The sequence below is a fragment of the Erithacus rubecula genome (assembly GCF_903797595.1).
Source record: "Erithacus rubecula genome assembly, chromosome: 13".
In the NCBI taxonomy this organism is placed as follows: domain Eukaryota; kingdom Metazoa; phylum Chordata; class Aves; order Passeriformes; family Muscicapidae; genus Erithacus; species Erithacus rubecula.
Window position 1 is genome coordinate 20,352,391 of NC_136665.1, and position 22,542 is coordinate 20,374,932.

Consider the following 22,542-nt stretch of genomic DNA (forward strand, 5'->3'; position numbering starts at 1 on the left):
GTCAGGCCTTTCTTCCTGTTTAAGTTGCCTCCACGGTCTATCTTCAGATTACATTCTTTGCCTTTGCCATGTGCTATAGAGACAAATTATTCCTAGTGCTGTGGGGGAATAAAGGACTGATGGCTCTGCCATTTCTAAACGAGCACCAGACAAAAAAGCAGAGAGAGCTGAGAATCCAGGTTCTTCTGCAAATTGCTTTTCCCTCTCCAGGTTTCATGCATTAACCATTTTTATGGTTTCGTTGGAGTTTTTTTACCTTGTTGGTGAGACTGGGATCACCAAGGCTGCTCTCATCATCTTCTGAACTCTTTTGTTCCTCATCTGATGTGACAACTTCCACTGGTGTCACAGAGACTGGGCACACCTTGTAGGGCTCAGTGTATGCACTGCAGAAAACCAGAACAGAATAGCTCAGTGGTGTTATTCCCAGACTCGCTGTTGCTCAGAATCCCTGCAGAACTGCAGGGCTTGGAAAGCAAGATTTATCAAGCAGGTATTTTTTGGCTGCTACATTCAAAGGCAGCCATTTAGGCAAGCAGAAGACTCTGAAAGGAGCAATGTGAGGTTTACTGAACCTGTTCAAGCTTCCCCAAAATATTCTGCCCTAGTTTGGAGTAAAAACTTCATACTTAGTTGCAACTTGTTCCTCCTAGCCACCCCACCAAAATAGATACAGTAAAATCACACTAACATTTAAAAAAAAAAGTTAGATATTGTGACAATGGGTTTTCTGGGGAAACATAAAAAGGATGAGAAAAGTATAATGGTATTACCAATGCCATCAATTAAACTACAAGACACTCAGGTTCCAGAATCCTTGAGTTATTTCAGGGGAATATGAATTCAGCTCTAGAAATCCAGAGAAAGCTGTGCAGTAAGAGTACTGGATGTGGTGTGAAACAGAGGCCAGAGAAATACAGGCCTTTGCCTTCACAGCATTTTATAAAAATAAAATAAAATAAAATAATAATAAATACATAATATATTTTATATATATATATATATATAAATTGACAGTGATCTCAAAACCTCCACAATCTCCTCAAAATATGACTAAAACCGATTGGTATATGCCTAGCTCCAAATTCCAGTTGCTGGATCTTGTTAAACCTTTGTTAACTGGTGGCAGTCTTCCAGATTTTGTTACTGTGTACTCAAAAGCTGTATTCAAGTTGTCCCCTCATTTTGGCATTCATATGAAACAGGCAAGGATTTTGTTGTCTTGCTATGTCATACTACCCACAATTTAATAATTCTAAAATCTCTGAACTTCATCCAATTATCCATTAGCGTTATTCAATTTACCAACCATTTTAGCATCAGGTTTTCCTGCCATTCAGTTTTGATACTGGTCTTGGTGCTGCTACACATAAGTCATTACTCCAGCACTGGCAAAAGATGTATACCAAGCTGTACACATCAGCTGTAACACCCATCTATTCCCACCTGACTTTACTGAGTTTTCACATTCAAGCATCAGATTTGTTTTTTTGACCACAGTGTCATTCTAGGAGTTTATATACAGCTTATACACCACAATGGCCCAAAGGCTTTTACATCTCCAGGGCAAGGTTCCAGTGCTCAGCCAAAAGGGAGAGTCTTTTGTCTTGAGAAACAAAACCTGACATCTCCATGTGTCCAGTAGACATGCTGGCCATCCAGGTCAGTCTGTAATGTGGGCATGGATTACTCAGTTTATATTATTTCTGTACTTCTCATTTTCTCTGACACATTCACTTTCTTTCACAAGCTTCATCTTGTTTTTTTTCTTTAATCTTCCACTTGGAGATCCCAGATGTGAATAAACCCAAGGCTTCAAAGCCAATACTAGAGCAACAGAAGGCTGCACAAGGACGGGCTAATGTGAGAGGACAATGATGAGATTCCCAAGGTCACTGACCAGATTCTTATTTCCTTTCAGAAAGAAAACTCCCTACATATCTGCATTTACTTCTAAGCTGCAAACAGGGCTACGTGTCTCCCATGCAAGTGTGGCTGTCAGCCTTTCTGTTAAGGCCTCCAGATTCTTTCTTCCTCATGCACAGAGACCAGGAGTTCTCACAGGTTGCCCAGTGTACTTGTCATGGCTGGGCAAAGGGCCAAGCAGTAACACTGTTCCTCACCATGGTCTACTCTGGTTTATTAACAGTATCTGCAGTTTTTCACTGTGAGTGGCATCACCACACTTTTGAAAACCTGTTCAGCTTCAACAGGTTAGGGACCTTAGCACAAGAGCAACGCAAATACAGGAACAGCTCAGGAAACTTATTGTTAACTTAGCCAGCCTCAGTCCTTACTCACACAGTCCTTCTTCAGTTTGTAATTTTTTGTCCCAGAAGACATGAAATTGAGGTATTCCTCCCTTTTGTCTCCGTCTGACAAATGCCTGCATTATGTCTATATAAGAACACATTATAATTTGGGAAGAATGCTTCAGTCTATTAGTCTTATAATCATTATGAATGGCATTATTAAAGGTTCATACAGTAGCAGAACTTGCAATATTGCTAAACTATTGCATGGGCTTTGTTTGCAGTAGATCTGCATCCCAGTGGCACCAACTTGAGTTTAAAAAGTCTCAAGATGTTATGGATCTCATTTGGACACAGGTATACTTGTGCCACCATCTCCATTCTCCTCCTCTCTGACAGCTCCAATAGCACTCAGGTCTTTACTTCTGAGACTGTTGTGTATTGTCACAGAAGTTCCTAGGTAGTGCAGCTTTCCTGATACCCCGCACACACTTAATCAAATGAACTCGCATGTCATCATCCATCTTTTAAGGCTATGCTCCTGTGATCTCCTAGCACTCCTAGCTTCTGAAGGTTTGAATTGTGCCCAGGAATGACTAAGTGATAATTTTCTTTAGTTTATTAAAAGCATTGCTAACTGAGCATACTGGAAGCAATAAGTCTTAATGCAATGGAAGACGCAAATAGAAGTGTAAGTGTGAACAATAAAGGAAGACATAGTCTGAGAATTTGCAGTATCTCAATAGACACTGTAATCCCCAATTAATTCTCCTCCTTGTAGCAATGATTTGGCTGGATGAGAACAGATTGCTGGCACATTTTCTGCTGCTCCTTCAGCAATTGCCTGTCATCATTGTCAAACTCAGCCATCACAACAAAGGGAGCAATGGGCCTTCTGGGACAGTCTGATATTTAATTGACTGACTAAATGCAGGAGGATGCAGTGCAGCAAAAGTCTTTTTAGTTAGCACCAGTTACAGTATAATTAGCAGTGTTGCTAATAGATACAGAGTAGGGAGAAGTTGTATGGACGCACTCTGCACATGTATTGCTACATCTGAAAAAATGTTCTGGAGACTACAGACTCTCTGATTATCCTGCCCCTACAGTATCCTTACATTTGACCTTGTGTGATCTCAGTCACTGAGGAGAAGCTGAAGCCGTCACAGAGAGGGAAGCTGTACTAATGATTGTACTAGCACTTTGTAAATAAAGTCCAGACACAAGTCTCCACTCCCTGTGAACCCTGCAGAACACAGGCTGGAAGTTTGAACTCAGATGGTGCATGTGTGAAAGAGCACTGTGGAGATACACAACAGGAGCTCACAGAATGTGATTCACAGATTGACAAATACTGTATTTTCTCTTGCTTGAATGTGCAATTCTAAAAGAGATACATACTCTTCTTTTAATTTCACATCTGTCTTTCAAATGGCCTTGCAAATTCTAACCCATTCCTCAGCAATGATCACATCAATTTTTAAAGATTTTTAGAAGATGTTCAGTCAGCATTAGTGAGATATAAGGATTTAAGTGGATTTGCTATTTAACAGTAGCAAAAGTACCTGGCCAAGGTTAATATAATAAAGATATATGTAGACCACGTATTCTTGTTTGCAAAACTATACAAATGCACTTGGCTTTTTGTTCATCTCTTGGCCACACTCCGAAGTGATGTCGTTTCCTTTTTTAGAGTCTCCAACTCCATGAAAAAAAAACCCCAAAAACCAGACAGACAAACCAAGGAAACCAAATTTAAAAAATCTGAGTTGGTGAAAACCTAAACTTAGGCCTGTGACTTCCACTGGGGTGGTATAAATTCTCTGTACCAGAAATTGTATATTGTAATGTGATTGTATATTGTAACGTAATTGTAAATGCGATTTCTGGAGGAGACTCTATGCCTTATCATTAATCATCATCACCAGTCAACCTGAATAAGTTTCCCTGGACTAAACTGATATCTTTTGGAAGTAAGTTTCAATGTATTTCAGTCTAAAGAAGGGTATGAACAAGTGCAGCACTTAAGGAATCTCTGCTGTGTTCATATTTGAAATTAACTAATAATTTGTCTCCATAAAGCATATACTGTATAAAGGATGATCCCAGCTAATAAAACTCAAGAGATCAACAAAGGATACCTTGCTTAATGAGTTCCAAAACCAGTGTCCAGGGTATGCTGATATTTCAACCATAGTGACATCATTCAGTTAACAGGTATCTGTACAACATTAAGACACCCAGACTACCTGGATTACCTCCTTACTGCCAATCTGTGCTCTTCCACTCTACTTCCCCAGTCAGTGTCAGGACAGAGAGAGAGAGAGAGAGAGAGAGAGAGAGAATAGTTATTTTCTTTGCATCTGTTGCAAACTGCAAATTGGACGATGCAAATTAATTACCATCAATATACCTGAAGGTCAAAGAGTCACAATGTATTTTCTGAAAATTTCTTACTGTTTCAAAAATGCCTACAAGTAAAGATCATAGCAGTATTTGGTCAAAAATTTCACAAGATGAAGAAAGCAGTAGGAGACTAGAAATCACATCCTTGGTCCCATCACTACAGTGGACCAGTATATTAAAGGTATTTTGTCAGTAATTATCAACACAGGGCTCACCATATTCAATGTTTACATATAGTGGCAATAGGAAGAAAGTGAACTGCCTGGGTTTCTGAGGAAAGCACTGACTTCTGCTCTGCCTGTTGTGGGGTAACAGAATGACTTTTTGTCTAGGATGTTTCATCCATTCATTAGCGAAACCATGTTTCTGGACTACTAGAAGACAATCCTTTCAAATATTTGCTGAAGAGACAATGGCTGTGGTGTTGAGTTCATTTAGACCTAGATCTGCTAAAGCTCTGAAGTGAATGACAGTTATAACCCTAAAAGTTTTTCTGTGTGTACTGGTGATTGCATTGGCAATTATTTGACCTGAGTCAGCAAAGCAAGCTTACAAGATCTCAGAAGATGTAAACAGTTAACTCTTTCTCTGTAAAGTACATTCTCTAGAAGTATGTCTTCACTGAAGCTGGCTGAGTGGTGATGAGCTTGACACATCAACTCAGATCTCATACACTAAATTTACAAATGGCTACTAAATTGCTACCATAATCTTCCCATCCACAGACCACACCTTGTGCCCATTTTAACTCTTCTGCCACAGGAATCTTAGCTCATAACTGATTATAATGTATTGGATGCAAGACAAGAATCTCACCTGCACAGAGCTGGGTCATGCAAACCCACATATATAAAATTCACGCCATCCAGTGGGAAGGAAAAATAATCAACACCTGCAAAGACTTCAACCCTCCACTGTTGGACCAAGAGGATTGAATCCAGCTTTTTCCTGCATGCAGTATCCCTATCCCTATCTCAAGTGCCAAGCCCAGTAGTTATTAGTTCAATCTCTCAGACAGTGACATCCTTATTGCTAAAACTTAAAATCATGTGAACTCAATGCAGTGATAGCAATTTGGAAGATGCAATAGGGTGCTGAAGTACCCTGTTTTATTAAAACTGATTATTTATTTCCCTGTATCCATTTGTAAATGATTGTTTAAATTCATTCTGCAAAAGGAAGGCTCATTATTAAAGGAAATGAAAGTCCAAATGCATTTAAAGCCAATAAAAGAAATGCCTATTAGTGCAGCATGTGTCTAGATAGTCAGTTCCCTATGGCATATCATCAAGGCGAATATTGTATCTGAGGTCTGAAAAGGGCAAGAAAGACATCATGTCTGCTAATAACATACACAGCCGGTCAAGGCAAGGCAACACAGGGATAATCACATTTCACACTCTGAGGCATAAGCTTGTTTGCCTGCCAAAGCCAGAAAGGTGCTCTTTCAAATTCCACGTGCACTTCAATTTGAATTTTGTCCTTTCTTGCATTGTTGCAGTGCAGAATACAGGGGAGGGGAAGAGGACTTTTGGATAGGTGCATAAGGCTTTTGCTATTTTCCAGACAACACTAGGGGCAAAACTCTCCCAGCTTCAACCAGTGCTCCTGGAGATGCTCACAGAACAGCAGCACTGATGCAGGTCTAGTTTTGGAAGGGAATGCAGGAAGTGAGGCCCAGACTGGGGTCCTATGAGTAGAGAAGGGATAAGAGAAAGCCTGAGAGTGATGTCCCACGTCCCAGACGTGCTAGGATGGATGGCTTTGAGGCACCTGTGTAGCCAATCCACACTTCAGGCTCAGTGACATACCCTGGGATGCACCACTGTCTGCGAGCACCATTAGTCTCCCCAGTCCTGTGGCTTTAAAACATCAGGTGAAACAAAGCAGCAGTAAAAGCTGGACATGCCTGAAAGCAAAACAGAGTGTCCTTGGGCTTCGGACAAGTGGCATGCCCCCTTCCTTTTCTCCCAGGTGTGAGGGAGAGGCAGTAAGCTGTGGTGGCCTCATCTTGTGCTCAGCCTGGCCCTCCGGCACTTGTCCTGCATTTCCTATAAACAGGGAACAGTTCCTCCCCAGAGATGACCTGGCAATGAACTAGCAAGGACTGACGCTCAACTGCACCACACCCAGCACTCCACCGTGCCAGAAGGTACAATGGGGCAGCCGATAATACATAATGCGTTATTAAAGGCAGCTCTACCCTTTAGAGACTCATTTGAACATATTATTTACATCACATGTCAGGCACATCAGAGCTTTTACTTTCAATAAATCATTAGACTCACAGGCACCCCAGAGCTTTTATATTCAACAGCCCCAGCAATTCTCCTTAAGATTCTTTTTATCCTTGTCTTTTCCTTCTTTCCCTAGCTAAAGCACAGCCCTGTTGATCTCCATCACCCTGTCATTCCCCATCTGCTGTAACCTTTTGCTGTGTTGAATCCTTGCAATGCAAAGGAGATGAGCATAATGAAGACCTGAATGCTTGGCAGTGACAGTACTGGGCTATGAAACTCCTCTTCCTTCCCAAACCACATGCAACATACATCTGCATTATGTTGAAACTCCACTCTGCATTTCTGTCAAGGGACAGAAGATAACAAGGAACACATCTACTAATTATCAGGATGGGTTTCAAATTATTTACTGCATAACCCTTAGTCACAGCACAAATGGCCTCTGACTGTGGAACCTCCCAATACTTTTGCCCTATTCTCCTCTATGAAATTACTTATCTCAGTGACAGTCTGACATTGGATACAATGATGCAAAACTGGGGAGGATTCACCCTGACTTCAGTGGAGTCACATTGTATATATACTTGTGATCTTTGAGCAGCATAAGACCCTCTGATTTCACTCTGAACCCTCTGTAAGACTTATGCCTCCCTATAAATCAGTGACAGAATAAGCCAAGAACCTACTACACTATTAATAAAGAGAAGGAAAAGATATAAGTAAGAAGTGACTTTCAGCGGTCACCTGATGATCATCTCAGAATATGAGGAGTGCACCTCTCTGGGGAGACCACTGCCTGGGAAGCAAAGCTGAAACTGCTGCTCTACAACAAATTCTTTGGTTTGATCTTTGGCACATTTCTTAACTTTGTGCCTTGTCAGTCAGTTGTGTAAAGTGGGTAATCCCAGAGCAGTGTCACATTTAGAATATAGGTTAGACTGAAGGCTTTGGATGCTCTGAATTCCTACCAGGGTCTAAACCTGAACTGCTTTGTCTATCTTCCTTGAGGCACAGTTTTACTTCCCTTCTTCCTGTTTACTGCAAATTGAAAGGGATTTCACTTTGTCCTTAAGACAGAGGGATGAGTACCCCAGGATTATGCCCATGCTTAAGGCACAGAATAATGCTTTCATTTTTGTGGCCAAGCTGAGATACAGAAATCTACTTGGAACTACTTAACATCTTGCTAGTTTTGCTGTTTTCTGCTGGCAGTGAGAGTTCTTGAGTTACAGGCTATCAGTGGCTTTCAGGCAGCCAAGCTGGTGATTTCTGCACAAAGGCAGAAGGAGAAGGACACTGGAGAAGGACACCATAATGAAAGATTTAAGCAGTACTACTTGCCCAAAGAAATAGAATTCATAAAAACATTGCAGATTGACACTTCAGAAAAAGGTCTGCATCAATCATTGTGTGGGAGTTTCACAAATGGAGACAAGCAGAATCAAGGCATGTTAGTTACACACAGGGCTCACCTGGAGATGTTTCCATGTCGGTGGATGGTTCTGCTATCTTACAAGCATAATAAATAGATTTAAAATTTTATATAGGTAAGAATCTGGTCCATATGTATTTCATAGCTGCACAAGGAGTTTATTGACTACAGTGAGTTACACAGAACTAGAACATCTTTACAAGTCCTCTTCCTTAATGTGTCTAGCTTCTTATGCTACAGCAGTTGCTCTGTATTTTGCACACATAGTCCTGAAACTCCGACTGTTGATTGTACACAGTTGATTCTGCCTGGATGAGATGTGATTAGGTGTCAGTTATGCGAATGTGATCATCAAGGATGCAACTCATTATAATCCTTTCAGAATATCCAGTTTAACGTATTTGTAAGTGATAATAGTAGTGAAAACTCAAACGAGAAGGTCAGCTTGGAAATTGTGTCAGTGAAACACAGATAAAAAATCTGAACTTGAATTAATTATGATTTGCTGCAGAGACTTTTTAGTGATCTATTTATTAATAGAAATCTGAATTATTGGAATCCAATTCCAAAAGACTTCGGAACTGGTGGAAGACAGAGATGTTGGTTTTTGGGGTAGAGAACATTGTCTTTTTTTAAAGCTGTTTAAAATTGTATTGGAGAAAGACTTAAAATTAGTATTAATTTTAGAGCCTTTTAGATTACAGAGAAAATGATACTTCCAATGCAGATAATGAGTTTTTGGGTTTTTTCTTTCTTTTAAAAAAAAGCATTTTGTTTTTTTTTTTTTTTAATTAGGAAAAATAGCAGTAACACGACACCAATACTTTGCAAAGTCTGAATCTGCTAATACTAACTTCTTGCAAATAGTGCCTTGCTTAGAAGTGAAGTTGCAAACACCTCACAAAATAGTGAGTCCTAATAAAACAATTATCTCTAAGCATTGTTATAGTATTACTGAATTCAATTTCATTCACGCCTAAGTAGAATACCAGTTGGTTATGCACATAGCAAAGTAACAGTAGAACATGGAATTTCAAAACTGGTATTAGGAACGGTAGGACACCCTTGGTTCATAATTGGCATTTACAAAATGGAAATTATACCAGTAATGTATGGTTCTAAGAGATCCCCTTCAATGCATTAACATCAGTCTGTCAGATCCAGTAGAAGAAGAGTGCCCAAGAGTGCAGAATGTAGAACGCAAAACTCCGATTACTGTGAAGTCTGGACTGTTAGCTCAGTTTGTACAGGACTTGACCAGGAGATCACTGTTTTTCTGTGCTGCAACATCTGAGGTATAGGTAATTTTTGAACCACAGACAATTGAAAAGAAATTATTTCAGATGTTGTAGAAAGGAACCAGGACTGTGTGCATTTTTTCGGTTTTGAGACCAAGACCTGTGGGTATTTCCTTCTCCCTGTGGCTGGTGTTTTAGGCATTAGGGTTGTGAGAAACTCAGAATCTAATTACCAGTGCTGACTGATTCAAAGTCATCACTCAAAGTGATCTGGAAAACCAGATCTGCAAGAAGCAGAGACAAGGTTTCTATATTTTAGGCTACAGCATATAGGAGCTCCTTGAAACTCTGTCCAAACCGATGTATGGTTCACATAGAATTCTTTTGTGAATGTTTCCCTTTTGGAAAATGTTTCAGCTCATTCTAATTACAGATTCTAGTGTAAATCATCAAAGCAGTCAAATCACAAAGTGCTGTTCGCATCCTCAGAGGTACCCTAAATGAGCATCTGACATAGTATAATTTATCATCCAGATTCCACTTATATAGTTACTTTTCCAACTATGACACATGTACTAATGTTCTTCTGATAATGAGTCCTGGATCCTCTTAGAAAAAGATGATACATTTCACAAAATGAAACTGTCTGTTAACATGGCACATATCATAGATTGGAGATTAGGGATATGCTCCTGATTATTACTACTTTTTTTTTTTTTTTTTGGCAATGTAATTCAGTCACTAAAACTTGGTTCTAGAGTCTTTGTGTTCTCTTTTCCTTTTGTTGCCAGTTTGTTATTCCATACTTTCCATGGAAAGTACTCACAGTAAGTTCAACATAATGAACTACATGCTGCCCTGCAGGACTCTTGAGATGGAAGATGAGTTGTTATTTCCCTCTACTAGTAGGATCAATTGCTTTATCCACACCATGCAGTCAAATCTGGGGACAAACCAGGGGAAAAATGCAGTGAAACTAGGATCAAGTGAACTTAGTTTTCCTGCATTTCAGAGACTCACCCAGTTGTTAAAACAGAGTATTTCCAGAAGGAGAGAAACACACCTTAACTGCTAATCTGGAGGGCTAAAGGCAAGTGCTCTCCTCTGTCCCTCTGTCTTCTAAGAGGTCAGGTTCATTTCCCAGATTAAAATTAGAGCTGGCTGTACTTTTGCTTGGCTGAGGTTTTTTTTTAAGTTGGAAAATCAGGTTTGGATTGATTTGTAATATTTGGCTAGGATGAGTCTATTAAAAAATTCTGGCCTCTCTCCCAAATAATTGTGGAAAATCAAAACCACCTTAATTCTGCTACTCAAAAATATGGTTTCATTCAGAATTTACTTCAGTATCTATTTTTTTTACTTGCCAATGAAACAATCAGAAAAAATGTCATGAACCACAGAATTTCTTTATTTTGTTTGGGTTTTTTTCTTGGACTTTTCAACTAGGCATGCATATTTAATCTCTCTTGTAGCCACTGAAGTAATGTTTTTTCTTAAAACTGTAATCAAATGGCAAGATAAATTACTTGTCCAGACAACTTAATATATGTCACTCTCACAGTGGCTCTTTATCTTGGATGTAGTCACTGTGACGTAGTTTTATCTTACTGGCATAGTCTGGACTTTTTAAGCCTAGCAATGTGAAAGCAGAAAGAGTGAAGGAGAAATTTTGAGGTGCCCAGTTTTACCTCACATACTGCCTGCCCTTTTCTATTTAAGGACCAGAAGATTTGACTTCAAAGATGTGTTGTACTGTATGCAGTCCATTACTTCTGTAGACATGTGTGCTAAGGAGGAGTCTTTTCTGAGTTCTTCTAGCCAACTCTCAGAACTAAGAATGCAGACTGATACCTGAAATGTAAGAGGACAAGAAATTTTCATCAGAAACACCAAACTAACTATCCTTGATGAGGTCCACCTGCCCAGAAGGCCCATCGTGGGATGCAGTGGGTTAATATCCAAGTTTAGTATATGTATTCAAGGCATAAAGACAAACTGCCAGCAGACTGAAGAGGTATTTAATTTGGGACAGCTGAGAATAGCTGAATGGAGACTGTGGAGTAGACATATGCAAATATCCCTTGTCTCAGTTCATCAGTATCTAGCTGTGTTTCTTTTGAGAAAAGCGTCTCAAGGTGCTCACTAATGATAGGTCTAAATCTGTTTGCTCTAGAACTTTCATGGATAGCATCTAATTAATCCAGCCAGTTACTCGAGTGAAAGGATCCTTTTATTAGCTCTTTAAGAAGGTTCTTGGCAAAACAAATAGCACCTTTTAAATATGTTCTTCCATCCATTAACTCTAATTGGTCAATTAAGGTAAAATTAGTTGTTGTATTCCACAGAACACCAAATTTGTAGAGGGAGTTTTTACATTAACCCCTCTTTGGGTCCAATAAAAGAAGCATACTTGTAGGATAATTAAAAATGTGTTGTACACTATAAAAAACTTTGCTGGGTGGCACAAAAAGCCACCAACTACTAGACTGGATTTGCATTTAAAATGCAATAGTATTCTGTTGCTTTTGTTACAAATCTAATCTAGAGATATATCCTGTGCCATGGAGCAGTGGATTCTGGAAAGGCTACAGCATTCTAACTTGTAATCTCTCCTTCAATAAATCTTCTCAGGCTCCTGGTGGGGGTGGGAGAGAAGAAAGGCATGAGCAGAGCAAGGCATGATATGACATGTCATGTTTCTTACAGTAAAAGGCCTGTTCATCACCCTGTCTTGCAGCACATGCTTTCTTTCTGCATGCTGCTAGGAATGCTTAACTCACACCAATATCACTTCTGTGCTCCCTAGTCATCATCCAGGACAATTCTGCAACATGCATCAGACTCTCTTCTCTTGTGTAACCCCACTGAAATGTATTTCTGGTTCATTTAATGAAAACAGGGAAGACAGAGAAGTAGGCCCAGGCATAAAACCTCTCAGGATATGAGGAGGGTGTTGCATACACATTCCTTCTTTTCTGCACTGTAATTTGATCATTAAATATCCATCACAATGAAGTCCACCTACTCATAGAGCAAACATCTGCTGAGGTCTTTGGACCATTTCCTGGGATGTATATGAGATTCCCATAAAGAAATCTAGCATGTTGTGTCTGAGCAGCTGCACCCCTCTGAGACTGTGCTATGTATGCAGGATGGTGATGTGCAATGCAAAGCTCTACTGGGGGAGCACACTGGCTTCCTCACAACATATACTGACCCCATACATTTCTATCCCCAGCACGAACCAAGATAAACAGTTCCACAGATATGAGGAAACAGGAGAGAGGTCATGGAGTTGCTGAAAAATTGATACCTGCATGTGGGCAACATATCTTTCATTCTTTGGTATTATATATGACATTACTGATACTGTCTACAGACACTTCTCAGAGGTGCTTCTTAGAAAAAATCTCCTATCCAAGAGCACTTAATATCTTGTTTTTCTGTTCCTAATGCCTGACAATGCAAGATGAAGCATGCCTTGTGCATAGCTCTCAGTAGTAGCAGGTTATCTCCCGCAGACTGCTCCTTGTCTGTGAGCAGCTTGAAGTCCTGCATTAACTGCTATCACCTTCTAATTCTTTGCTGTAACTCAGACAATACTCAAGTAAACAGAAATAAAAACATTACTCATGTCAGAGCTGGCTATAGCTGTTGTCAAGATTTTCAATAGGCTGTGCATGGCCTGAAGTCAAGTATAGTACCAAGATCCCTTATTCTGCAATGAACTTACAAAGGTTTCTTTCAGGTCTATGCTGCAAAATACAAGAACTGGTGAAAGGTCATGAGATTTTATTTTCCATCATGTTCATCACGTCACAAGTGACAATGTCTTTCTTTTGTCACTAGGCACAGGCCCTGATCCTCCTTCCCTCTGTGATAGCAGTTTTATGGGACCTTCTCCCATCTACAAGATCCAGAGCACAGCATGTTTCACACTGATATAAAGGAAAGCTATGTAGAGATTCCTATAAGTGATTTAAAAAAATTATATTCCTTTAAAAACCCTCTCACAATGCTCATGATCACTTTGGTTCTCTTCAGCTTAATGACTGTCAGCAAAATTCCATACAACTGATCCATATGGGTCTTCAAAGGAGATAAGCCCCACTAGTACAACACTTCTGTGCTACTTCCATGACAAACATTAACATAACACCAGCACTGGGGAATGCTAGACCTACAAGGCCAAAGTTCTGTCTCTCGTCTCCTCAATGCTATAGGTGCCTGCTAGATTAGTGTAGCCACAGAGCAGGGATTTAAGAAGCAGAGAACTAGGAACTGAGCAGAATCAGCAGCTGGAATCTGTTTTCCTGTGAAAGCAAGAAAAGGAAAGGATGAGAAAATCTTTCCCAAAACAACTATCTAAAATCTATGCTGAATCTGTAGTTCAAAGTCTGCTTTGCTTAGATTTGTCTCCATTATAGATATACCTTCCTTCTATTACAAATGTAGGGTAATGTCAGCAGCATTGCTATTGTCATACATAGCAGTGAGCCAAAAGACAGTTTGAATTGTGTTGAACATGTGAATCTTTTTTGTATGTCCTCTGATAGCTATGCCTCTACTGAGCAGCTCTAGTGAGGACAAGCAGAAAAACAAAGCATGAGTTGATTTTATCTTCTTGGCAAAATTCTCCTTTACTATAAACAGGAAAGTATGGTAACTGGACTACCCATTGGGATGAGAAGTCTTGATATGGTCAGCATATGGGCAAGTCATCGAGAACAAAACCAGCTAACAAACTATGTCTCTTTTTTCTGCCCCTTTCTCCTAGAAAATGTCAGAAAAATCTGGAAATTTGGTGTTTCTTTTCCTTTCACAACTATGCCTTGTATGTGAGGTTATTTTGATTATCTCTAGAATGCTTCCCCCTCCTTTGCTCTTTGTTGGGACAGAATCAACTATTATCAACAAGCCTTATGGTTTTCTTTGGGCCACAGTTCACCTGAATTAATTGTCATAGGAAAGAGCAGGTTCAATCTGTATAAAAAACAGTCAGGTGCTTTAGCTGTACCTATTTCTTCAGCTGGATTTTTTTATCCAAGGAGTGAAAGGCTTCAGGAGTTTCCAGTGACCATTCTCTGTGCCCATCTGATGCAATACCACAGCTGTATTCCTCAGAGCTGATTAAAATCTTGTTATTGCTGTTACAATTCTCCTGCTAGCTACATAGCAGCACACTCCAAATGTCTGCCTTTTAAGCAAGGCAATTAAACATTGAATCTTCTCATCAGAGAGTTTCTGTGAAGTCCCCTGCCACCCCACTGTTCCCCAGTCATATATAGTAGGGAAGTTTCCTGGTTTATAATAATGTTTTATAACACTCACATTTTGTTCTCTGAATTTTGATAGAAAAGTTCCACTTGGCTATTCATCGACAATGTAGCAATTCTATTAATAATTTTTTATAACACTCACATTTTGTTCTCTGAATTTTGATAGAAAAGTTGCACTTGGCTATTCATCGACAATGTAGCAATTCTATAAGGTATCACTACATGCTAAATACAAGTGCTCTACGGGCAAATGCACAAAAAAGAAGTTAATAGGCTCAAATACCAGGTATTGCAAGGGTTTAATCCAACACACTTGTACTTCCAAACAGCTGAAAAAAGCCTCTGAGCAACCTGCAGTTCAAAGAAATTCTTTTCCCTGTGTGGTTGTGGTAGAGAGGTATGTTTGGTAGGTATTCTTACTAGAAATCTTAAATCCATGGCAATGTATCTTTAGGCAAAACTACTTTAGCAGCAAATAAAACATCTATGTCCATACATCATGTATGCATGTGTAAATAGGTGCACCTACTTGTACAATTAGCTTTGCTTTACAATTAGACCATATCCTGTTTCTTCAGGTTACGCCACTGGATGTGTATGTACATGGGATGTGTATTTACATTTCATCAAAGCTTTTCAGGCATGTCTTTGTCCATGCTAACAAATACAGTAAATTATAGCCATATCAGCAGTAATTATGTCTGCCTGGTGCTCTTCCCCTTCACCCTGGTTATCTTGATAAAGGGGCTGTACAGGAGCCTAGCCTTCACTTCACCTCCAGTGGCAAAAACTGCATGCACAACAAGCAGCAGGCAGAAGAATTATGTTAATGCCTTGACCTCGAGACTTCCTGAACCAGTTTGGATTTACTCTCCCTGTGAAACTTCAGGCTTCCACAGGAAGTTCATAAATGGGCCCAAGTCATAGCAATTGACGTAGTCCTAATATTTTTAACTTGGTTCTTCAAGAACTATCTAAAATGGGTGGTGTTTCATGGACACAAAGAACTGGCTGGCTTTTTCAAAAGCAAATGTCAGTGTGCTGGGTAAAATGCAAACCATTGAAAGCAAGTGAATAATGTTGCTTTTGCTGCTCTGGGGACGTGGTGGTGTGTTTTGTGAAGCTGCACTGCACTCCACCATGCCCCTGGGTCAGCATCACTGGAGCTCTCCAAAGAGCTAAACCACAGGCCTGTGTTCCACATCCCTCAGCTTCAGGTGCATTTGGATCCACTGCTTAAGCCTTGATGCACTCTCTTTTCCGATGTCCTACTCACTACCCCACATCATTTGTGTCTTAGAAATGGTTTGCAAGACTCATTCAGAGGTATTAAAGCAAAGTTCTTTTACTCTCTAAGTCTAAAATATCCTAAGAGGGGTTTGTGAAATGCCCATGGTTTGTTCCAACCACAGTGACAAGAGGGATGACCAGAAAAAAAAATGTTGCAAAGAAACACAAGTATTAAATATTTTGGAGAATGGTGAATGCAAATGGACATGAAAACCTTACTTCTAAGATTTTTATCTTTTTCACACAGCTCTGACAAAAGACAACTGCATTAAAGATATTCCTTTTCATTAATTTGCTTTGTTTTCTCATTACCCGTTAAACATGAACTTAATGAAAAACACTCTTTTTATTTACATCTCTGCACTTCCACTGATTGTATACTATAATTTGACACGACAGGCAAATTCAAAGGTGTTGAGTACTCCTATATTCCTATGAAAAAGACATTTTCTTGTTTGCAAATAACCTAATGGAATGGAATGAAAGATTGTTATTAATGTTAGCACTGCATGTGATTTCAGAACTATTTAATTCATTTATAAGTTAGCAGCTCTGTCCAAGGGCCATGACAGCCCTTAAAGCAACCTCTAGAATTCACTGTCTAGTCTGATTAGTTTATGATTTGGGATTTTTCTGGTCTATACTTAACTGATGTACTTTGAAACATAAATGATTTATATATTATTGTTTTGAGAAATTGACAGGAACTTTAAAAACAAGCAGGACTCCTTCCAGCAAATATACACTCTTTTCATTTAGTCAAGAAGCCAGAAACCTTTCTTACTGAAGAACAAAGCAAGCTCTCCTCATTTTCCCTGCCATCCACAAAATTAGATGCACTGGATAAACAAAATATTTTTGAATATTCTTTGGTTTCTGCCTGCAAACCATAGGTTCCAGATCCGGTATTCATTTACAAAGTAAGGAGTTAATTTGATGTCTTTTTTGTGTGTGTGGTTTTTGGTTTTTTTTTGTTTTCACTGATAAAAGCTTATCTTGTATTCTTCCAATCTTTCTTGTAAGCATTTCCTGAGAGGGGTATAAGTCAGCCAACATGGAGAATCTGCCTATAAACCTAGCAGGGAGGGTCTTGCTTGTTTGGCCAAGGCTAGCAGGTCTTACATAATAATTTCTTACAGTACCTTTCTGTCTCCTGGTCTCTGGTTTGCTGCTTATTCTCAAAGCCAGTGAAGCTGCTCATATCCACGTAGCCATCGTTCTCATTAGCAGCAGATAATGCCCTGCTCGGATCTTCAAAGAATTCAGTAAAAGTTCCTGCTCTGGTGGATCTCCGAGGAGGAATCTGTATGTTTTCATAGTCAGAACTCACAGCAGGAATGTTCTCATAGTCAGATGTGTCAGCATTGGGAAAAGAAATAGACCTAGGTTTTGTTAATGGGAGTGGCACAAAAGGAGGTCTGGACCGATCCTCAAAGGACTCTACCCTTGACACACTCCTGCTGAAGGACTTGGGCGTTCCTTTTCTTTTACCATCCTTATAGAAAAGAATAGCCGAGGGAGACTCAGATGCACGGAGCTTCCCCACATGCGATTTCAGCTGAGGTGAGTTACTTAGGCTCCTCCCTTCCAGCTCCATCAACCTGGGAGGCCCATGATAGCTGGACTCTGATGAGGACCTTGAAGAAGAAACATTAACATCTACATGAACTTTATTTTCACTTTTCTTCTTGAACTTTAGAGTAAGAAACCTCTTAAAAGAAGATTTCTTTTTCTTGGAATACTTAGCAGGTGAGTCATTCTCTATCAAAAGAGAAGGTGAACTTTTAGTGATTGGCTTTTTGGTGATGTAGGCAAGTTCAAATGGAGGTGGTATATCAACAACTGAGGATGGAGTAGATATGCCACATGATGGGAGATTATTTTGTTGGGAAAAACTACCTGAGGAACCATTGACACAAGGCAAAGACAAGTTGTCATCTGTCCTTTTTATTCTAACACCATCCAGTACACAGACATCACTTTCTCTGTAAACAGAGATAGGTATCTCTCTCCCTTCAACAGAATAAGATCGAGGATATAAAATAAAGTGTCTTGACTTGGTTGGTAAAGCTCTGTTGGCTTCCACTGGTTTTCCTTCCAATGACAAAGAATTATTGCTTAAGTCTTCTGTCCCAGAGCCATTTCGGGAAAAGGGTAGATCAGTTTCAGGTCCTGTTTCTTCTGGAACAGTTTCTGGGACATAGCCTGGCATTCTCCCAGAGAGAGATCGTGTTCTAGTGACAATACTTTTATGATCAATGGGCAGCAAATTGTTTTCATCATCCATGCCTAATTCACCCCTTTTACCATGATTAGCTCCTAAATCAGTCTGCACCTCATGGAATATTTCATTTTCTTCAGGAAGCACATAAGGATCATCTAGGGAATCATTTCTAGTTTCTTTTTCCTCTGATTCATCACTCAAAATGACCACTTCAGGGACTGCTAGATTTTCATGCAAAACATGTTTGGTCCCACATTCTACATTAATTTTGCCATGGTTACAAATTTCTAAGTCTTCCTTGAGAGGTGAACTTGGGGCACTTTTGCTGAGGCTGTTTGTTTCTACCTCATTGTTTTTGAGTTGCAACTCATCTGACTTACAGGCTTCTGCAGTATTTTCACTGTGATCTTCAACAGTCACATCTTCTAGCTCTGGCTTCATCCCTGGACTACCAGAAATCATACCACCTTCATGCAGAGAGGGCTCATCTGTTTGAAGATTCTCCTCTGAATGCTCCGTGGGTATTTCCTCACCACATTCATTCTCACAAGGTGCAATCTGACAGCCATCATCCATATTCTCTGAATTCACAGTTTCTTCTTCCTCTTTCCCAGAGTCTTTGTTTGCTTCACAGGCTAGCTCTGATGTCTTCTTACTTCTCCCCTCAGTGATCTGCCAGTCATCACTGGCATTTCCTATGTTTGTATTACTGTGCTCATTTGGGTCTACTTCCTCCTCTTCAGCTGCTGTTTGATGGATGAACTCTGCTAAACCATTTTTGGCACTAGGTTCATCTCCACACAGTTCTAAGCCAGGACCTGTTTCTTCACTGGCCTCCTCGGGCAGCATGTCAAGGCCTGCACAGTCATCATTTTCTAAGTCCTCTTCCATATTCAAATCAAGCTGTGAATGCACACTGTAGTCATCATTATGTGCTAGACACCCATCTGCCATTCCTAAAATCTTAGGCAGTTCCTCCTTTTCTTGCCCTGCCTTCTCACAAGCTGGGATTGATTCATCGGCAGGCAGTGGCATTGCAATGATCTCTCTACAGATATCATCCATTCGTTTCTCATCTCTATTCAAAATGCTCACACTGTCAGTATCACAATCACTACCATTCTTGACCAGTTCCAGATTGTAAGAAGTTTCTTGCCTGTTTTTGGTTTCAGTACAATCACTTACAACATCCTCATCTTCATCTACATTCTTGGTAGCATCATTATCCCCCACTGGGGCATCTAAGGACTCCTCATGAAGTGCTCTGGACTGGCCACAGTCTCTGGATGACTCCTCAGAGTCTGGTTCCCTTGGTTCAGCAGTATCTGAAGAGTTACAGTGCTCATCGTCAACGACTTCCTGATTACTGGTATTGTCATCACTAGTAATGTTATCCTCTTCCTTCTCTACCTTTTCTGGAGTTTTTGAGACTGCATTTTCCACAGAGGAATCTAGGTTTTGATCATGCTCATGTTCCAAATCATTGCAGTCTTTGCTGGGCAACTGAGCTTCCGGGACTACAAAGTATTCATCATCTGCCTTGGATTCTAGGCAATCAGTATTGCATTGGTTTCCTTCACACAGCTCTCCATCAAGACACATCAGTTTCCCATTTGCACATTTGCTTAAATTATTGTTGGTAGAAACACAGGATTTGCCCTCAGTGTCAGCTGAAAATTTTGGCTTGGGAGCAATAGGTGGTTTGGGACCCCTAGACACAGAGTTCTGATAATGAAGATTATCAGCTCTTGGCAGTGAAGGAGAAAATTTGGAGACAGGTGCTGGAGAAACATGACTGATAATCTTTGGTTTTGGTGCTAATGGTGGTTTTGAGATTTCTGGAGAAAAGAGACAAAAGTCATGTTAGTCATCTTGGTTTCTCATTAAAGCCAGCAGAATATATCCTGCAATACACTTTATCAATGACTTGAAATGCAGAAGTAATCCAGCCAATGAAAGGCTGAACTCTGTAAGGAGAACTGAAGGAGCAAAGCATATGGACTGTCCTTCCATGTGGCACTGTAGCTATTCCAGTGAGCATAGTTTAAGGTCAAAACTTAACTGAACTAGATGCAGCCTTAACACATTTGGGGAAAGATGTACAGCTGCAGAGCCAAGGGTGTATCATTCTTCAACACAAAACATGAAGAGAGTTACTGGTTTAAGCTCAAATTCTGTTTTCAGTGTACAGCTTCTTCAGCCCTTTTAGTCAAAATATCCTCCATTCCTCCTGCAAATGCCAGGATCCCTTGCAGGCACAAACTTTTCTAAACAACAAAATGTATTTTAAAAAGTTAATTATCTTGCAGTGTAAAGGCACCCTTGTATGTCTAGTGGTAGTGCTGTCACATTTGTAGGGGAAATCAAGCAGACTGGCAATAAAGTAGGCTGAAGCTACGTGAATTAAATCATATCTATATCACTATTTTATTCACAGTAGTTTGCCTGCCACAGCCATTTCCAGCTCTCTTGGTCTGAAATTAATATCCTTCAAAAACTAAATGAAATGCTGAAAGACTGCATAAATAGGCAGCAATAGGGATCATCCCTTGTGAAATCTTTTGTGAGATAAAATATGTAGTGTGCAGAAGCCAGCATAACAAATGGCCACAGATGGTAAGAAGTAGGGAGAAGTGGTTTCCTCCTATTGCTATTTCCTAGCCATCAATAGATAATTACACAGTTAAACAATCAGAAATCTCTAAATATTTTTATAATTTTAATTTACACATTGTGGTGGGAAAAGGAGGGCTCTCCATTGCAATGAAAAGCACAGGACAAACTATTTCATCATGACAGAGACAGAAACAATTCTTTGTGCATAATCTTCATGCCCTACTCACAAGAAATAACAGAACAGTACCTCAAAAGTTGGGACACTGCTCCTTTGTGAAATCCTACCCAAAATCATGATATAGGTTTCAGAAAGTGTAGCTGCTATGCTGTTGTATTTAGAGTATTTTGAAATGCAGACTTTAGTTATGTAGAAGTGCATAGAAGTGCTCAGTTAGAACTGAGCTGTGCATGGTACTGAGAATAAAGGAATACTGAATGGAAACTGCTTGAAAAGGTTTCTCTGATTGTCCTGATATTTGGTGGCATGACACTTTCCTTATTGTTATCCTAGTATAATTGGAGTAATTTGTACTAATACTGGCCCATTTGTTTAGTTAGACTCTGGGAGACATAAAAGGCTGTTTCTTCTGATATTCTTAACCTTCCTGAAATTTCTTCTGATACTCAGAAAGAAATTGACAATTTGGTATTCTGATTAAATCAGAAAACAGTCTTTCTAGAGTTAAAGGATACCAGAGAGATTTCATCTAAGTTAAAAACTGAATCAGTGATCTCAGCCAAGAAGGAATGAAGAGTCTGTTCTAAGCAGGCACCTTATCACATATTCTGCTTCAGAATTATTCTGTATCTGGAGTTTTATCCAATCCAGCCTCATGTGGGAGACTTAACTCATGAAAAAGGAGGGAGAGAGAACTGTGTATTCACCAGTCTGCAGTTACTGTGGTGTTTTGCAGTATCCACTGCTGCTGGGTGTCTCTCTAATCACAGAATGGGTAACTCATCTTTCACTCCCCATTATGAAATTTTATGTGTCAAACACTCCAGCCCTTTGCTGAATGTTGTTTCTTTTGCAGGCAGCAGTTGAAGGCTGCAGAGTACTGAAGACTGTTGCCGGTTAAAAAAAGGGAGGCAATACAAGTATGTTTAGAATCTTGCAAACCTGGTGCTCCAGTGAGATCTACTTTTTGCATTTTTAAATCAGTTATTGAAATCACTGAACATCCTAAACTCACTTTCTGGTTGTAAAATGAATTAATTTTTTATTAGCTAAAACTGAGTCTTCACACCTTTACCACCATAATAAGACACTTTTAGGACTAACTCCAAGGAAAAAACCCATCACTTTGGAGGTACTACAGCACTTTCTGCAGTACCTGGCCTTTCCTAGGAATGTGTATCCAAGAGTAGGATAGAAATACTAGTTCGCTCCTGGAATGTGACAAAGCTTGAAGTTTCTACATTCTCATCCTTGCTATTGTCAGAGAGTGTCTATACTGAAGAAGTAAATAATGAAGAAAAGACTGGACTTCAGAGAATGCCAGGACCTTCCAAGCTTTGTCTTACAAACAAATTTGAAATAAAATAATGACATTAATTAATTTCCT

The 22,542-nt window shown here is 39.7% G+C and overlaps 1 protein-coding gene across 1 annotated transcript in view; it reads right to left on the reverse strand.

The window, feature by feature from the left end:
- FGD5 (FYVE, RhoGEF and PH domain containing 5) overlaps positions 1–22,542 on the reverse strand; it is a 71,614-nt gene that overhangs the window by 43,852 nt on the left and 5,220 nt on the right. The window contains exons 2-3 of the mRNA XM_079316995.1: positions 17,280–20,199; positions 257–386 (exon numbers count right to left, since the gene is read on the reverse strand). Of these exons, the coding sequence (XP_079173121.1) occupies positions 257–386; positions 17,280–20,199 (3,050 nt within the window). The remainder of the gene's footprint in view (positions 1–256; positions 387–17,279; positions 20,200–22,542) is intronic.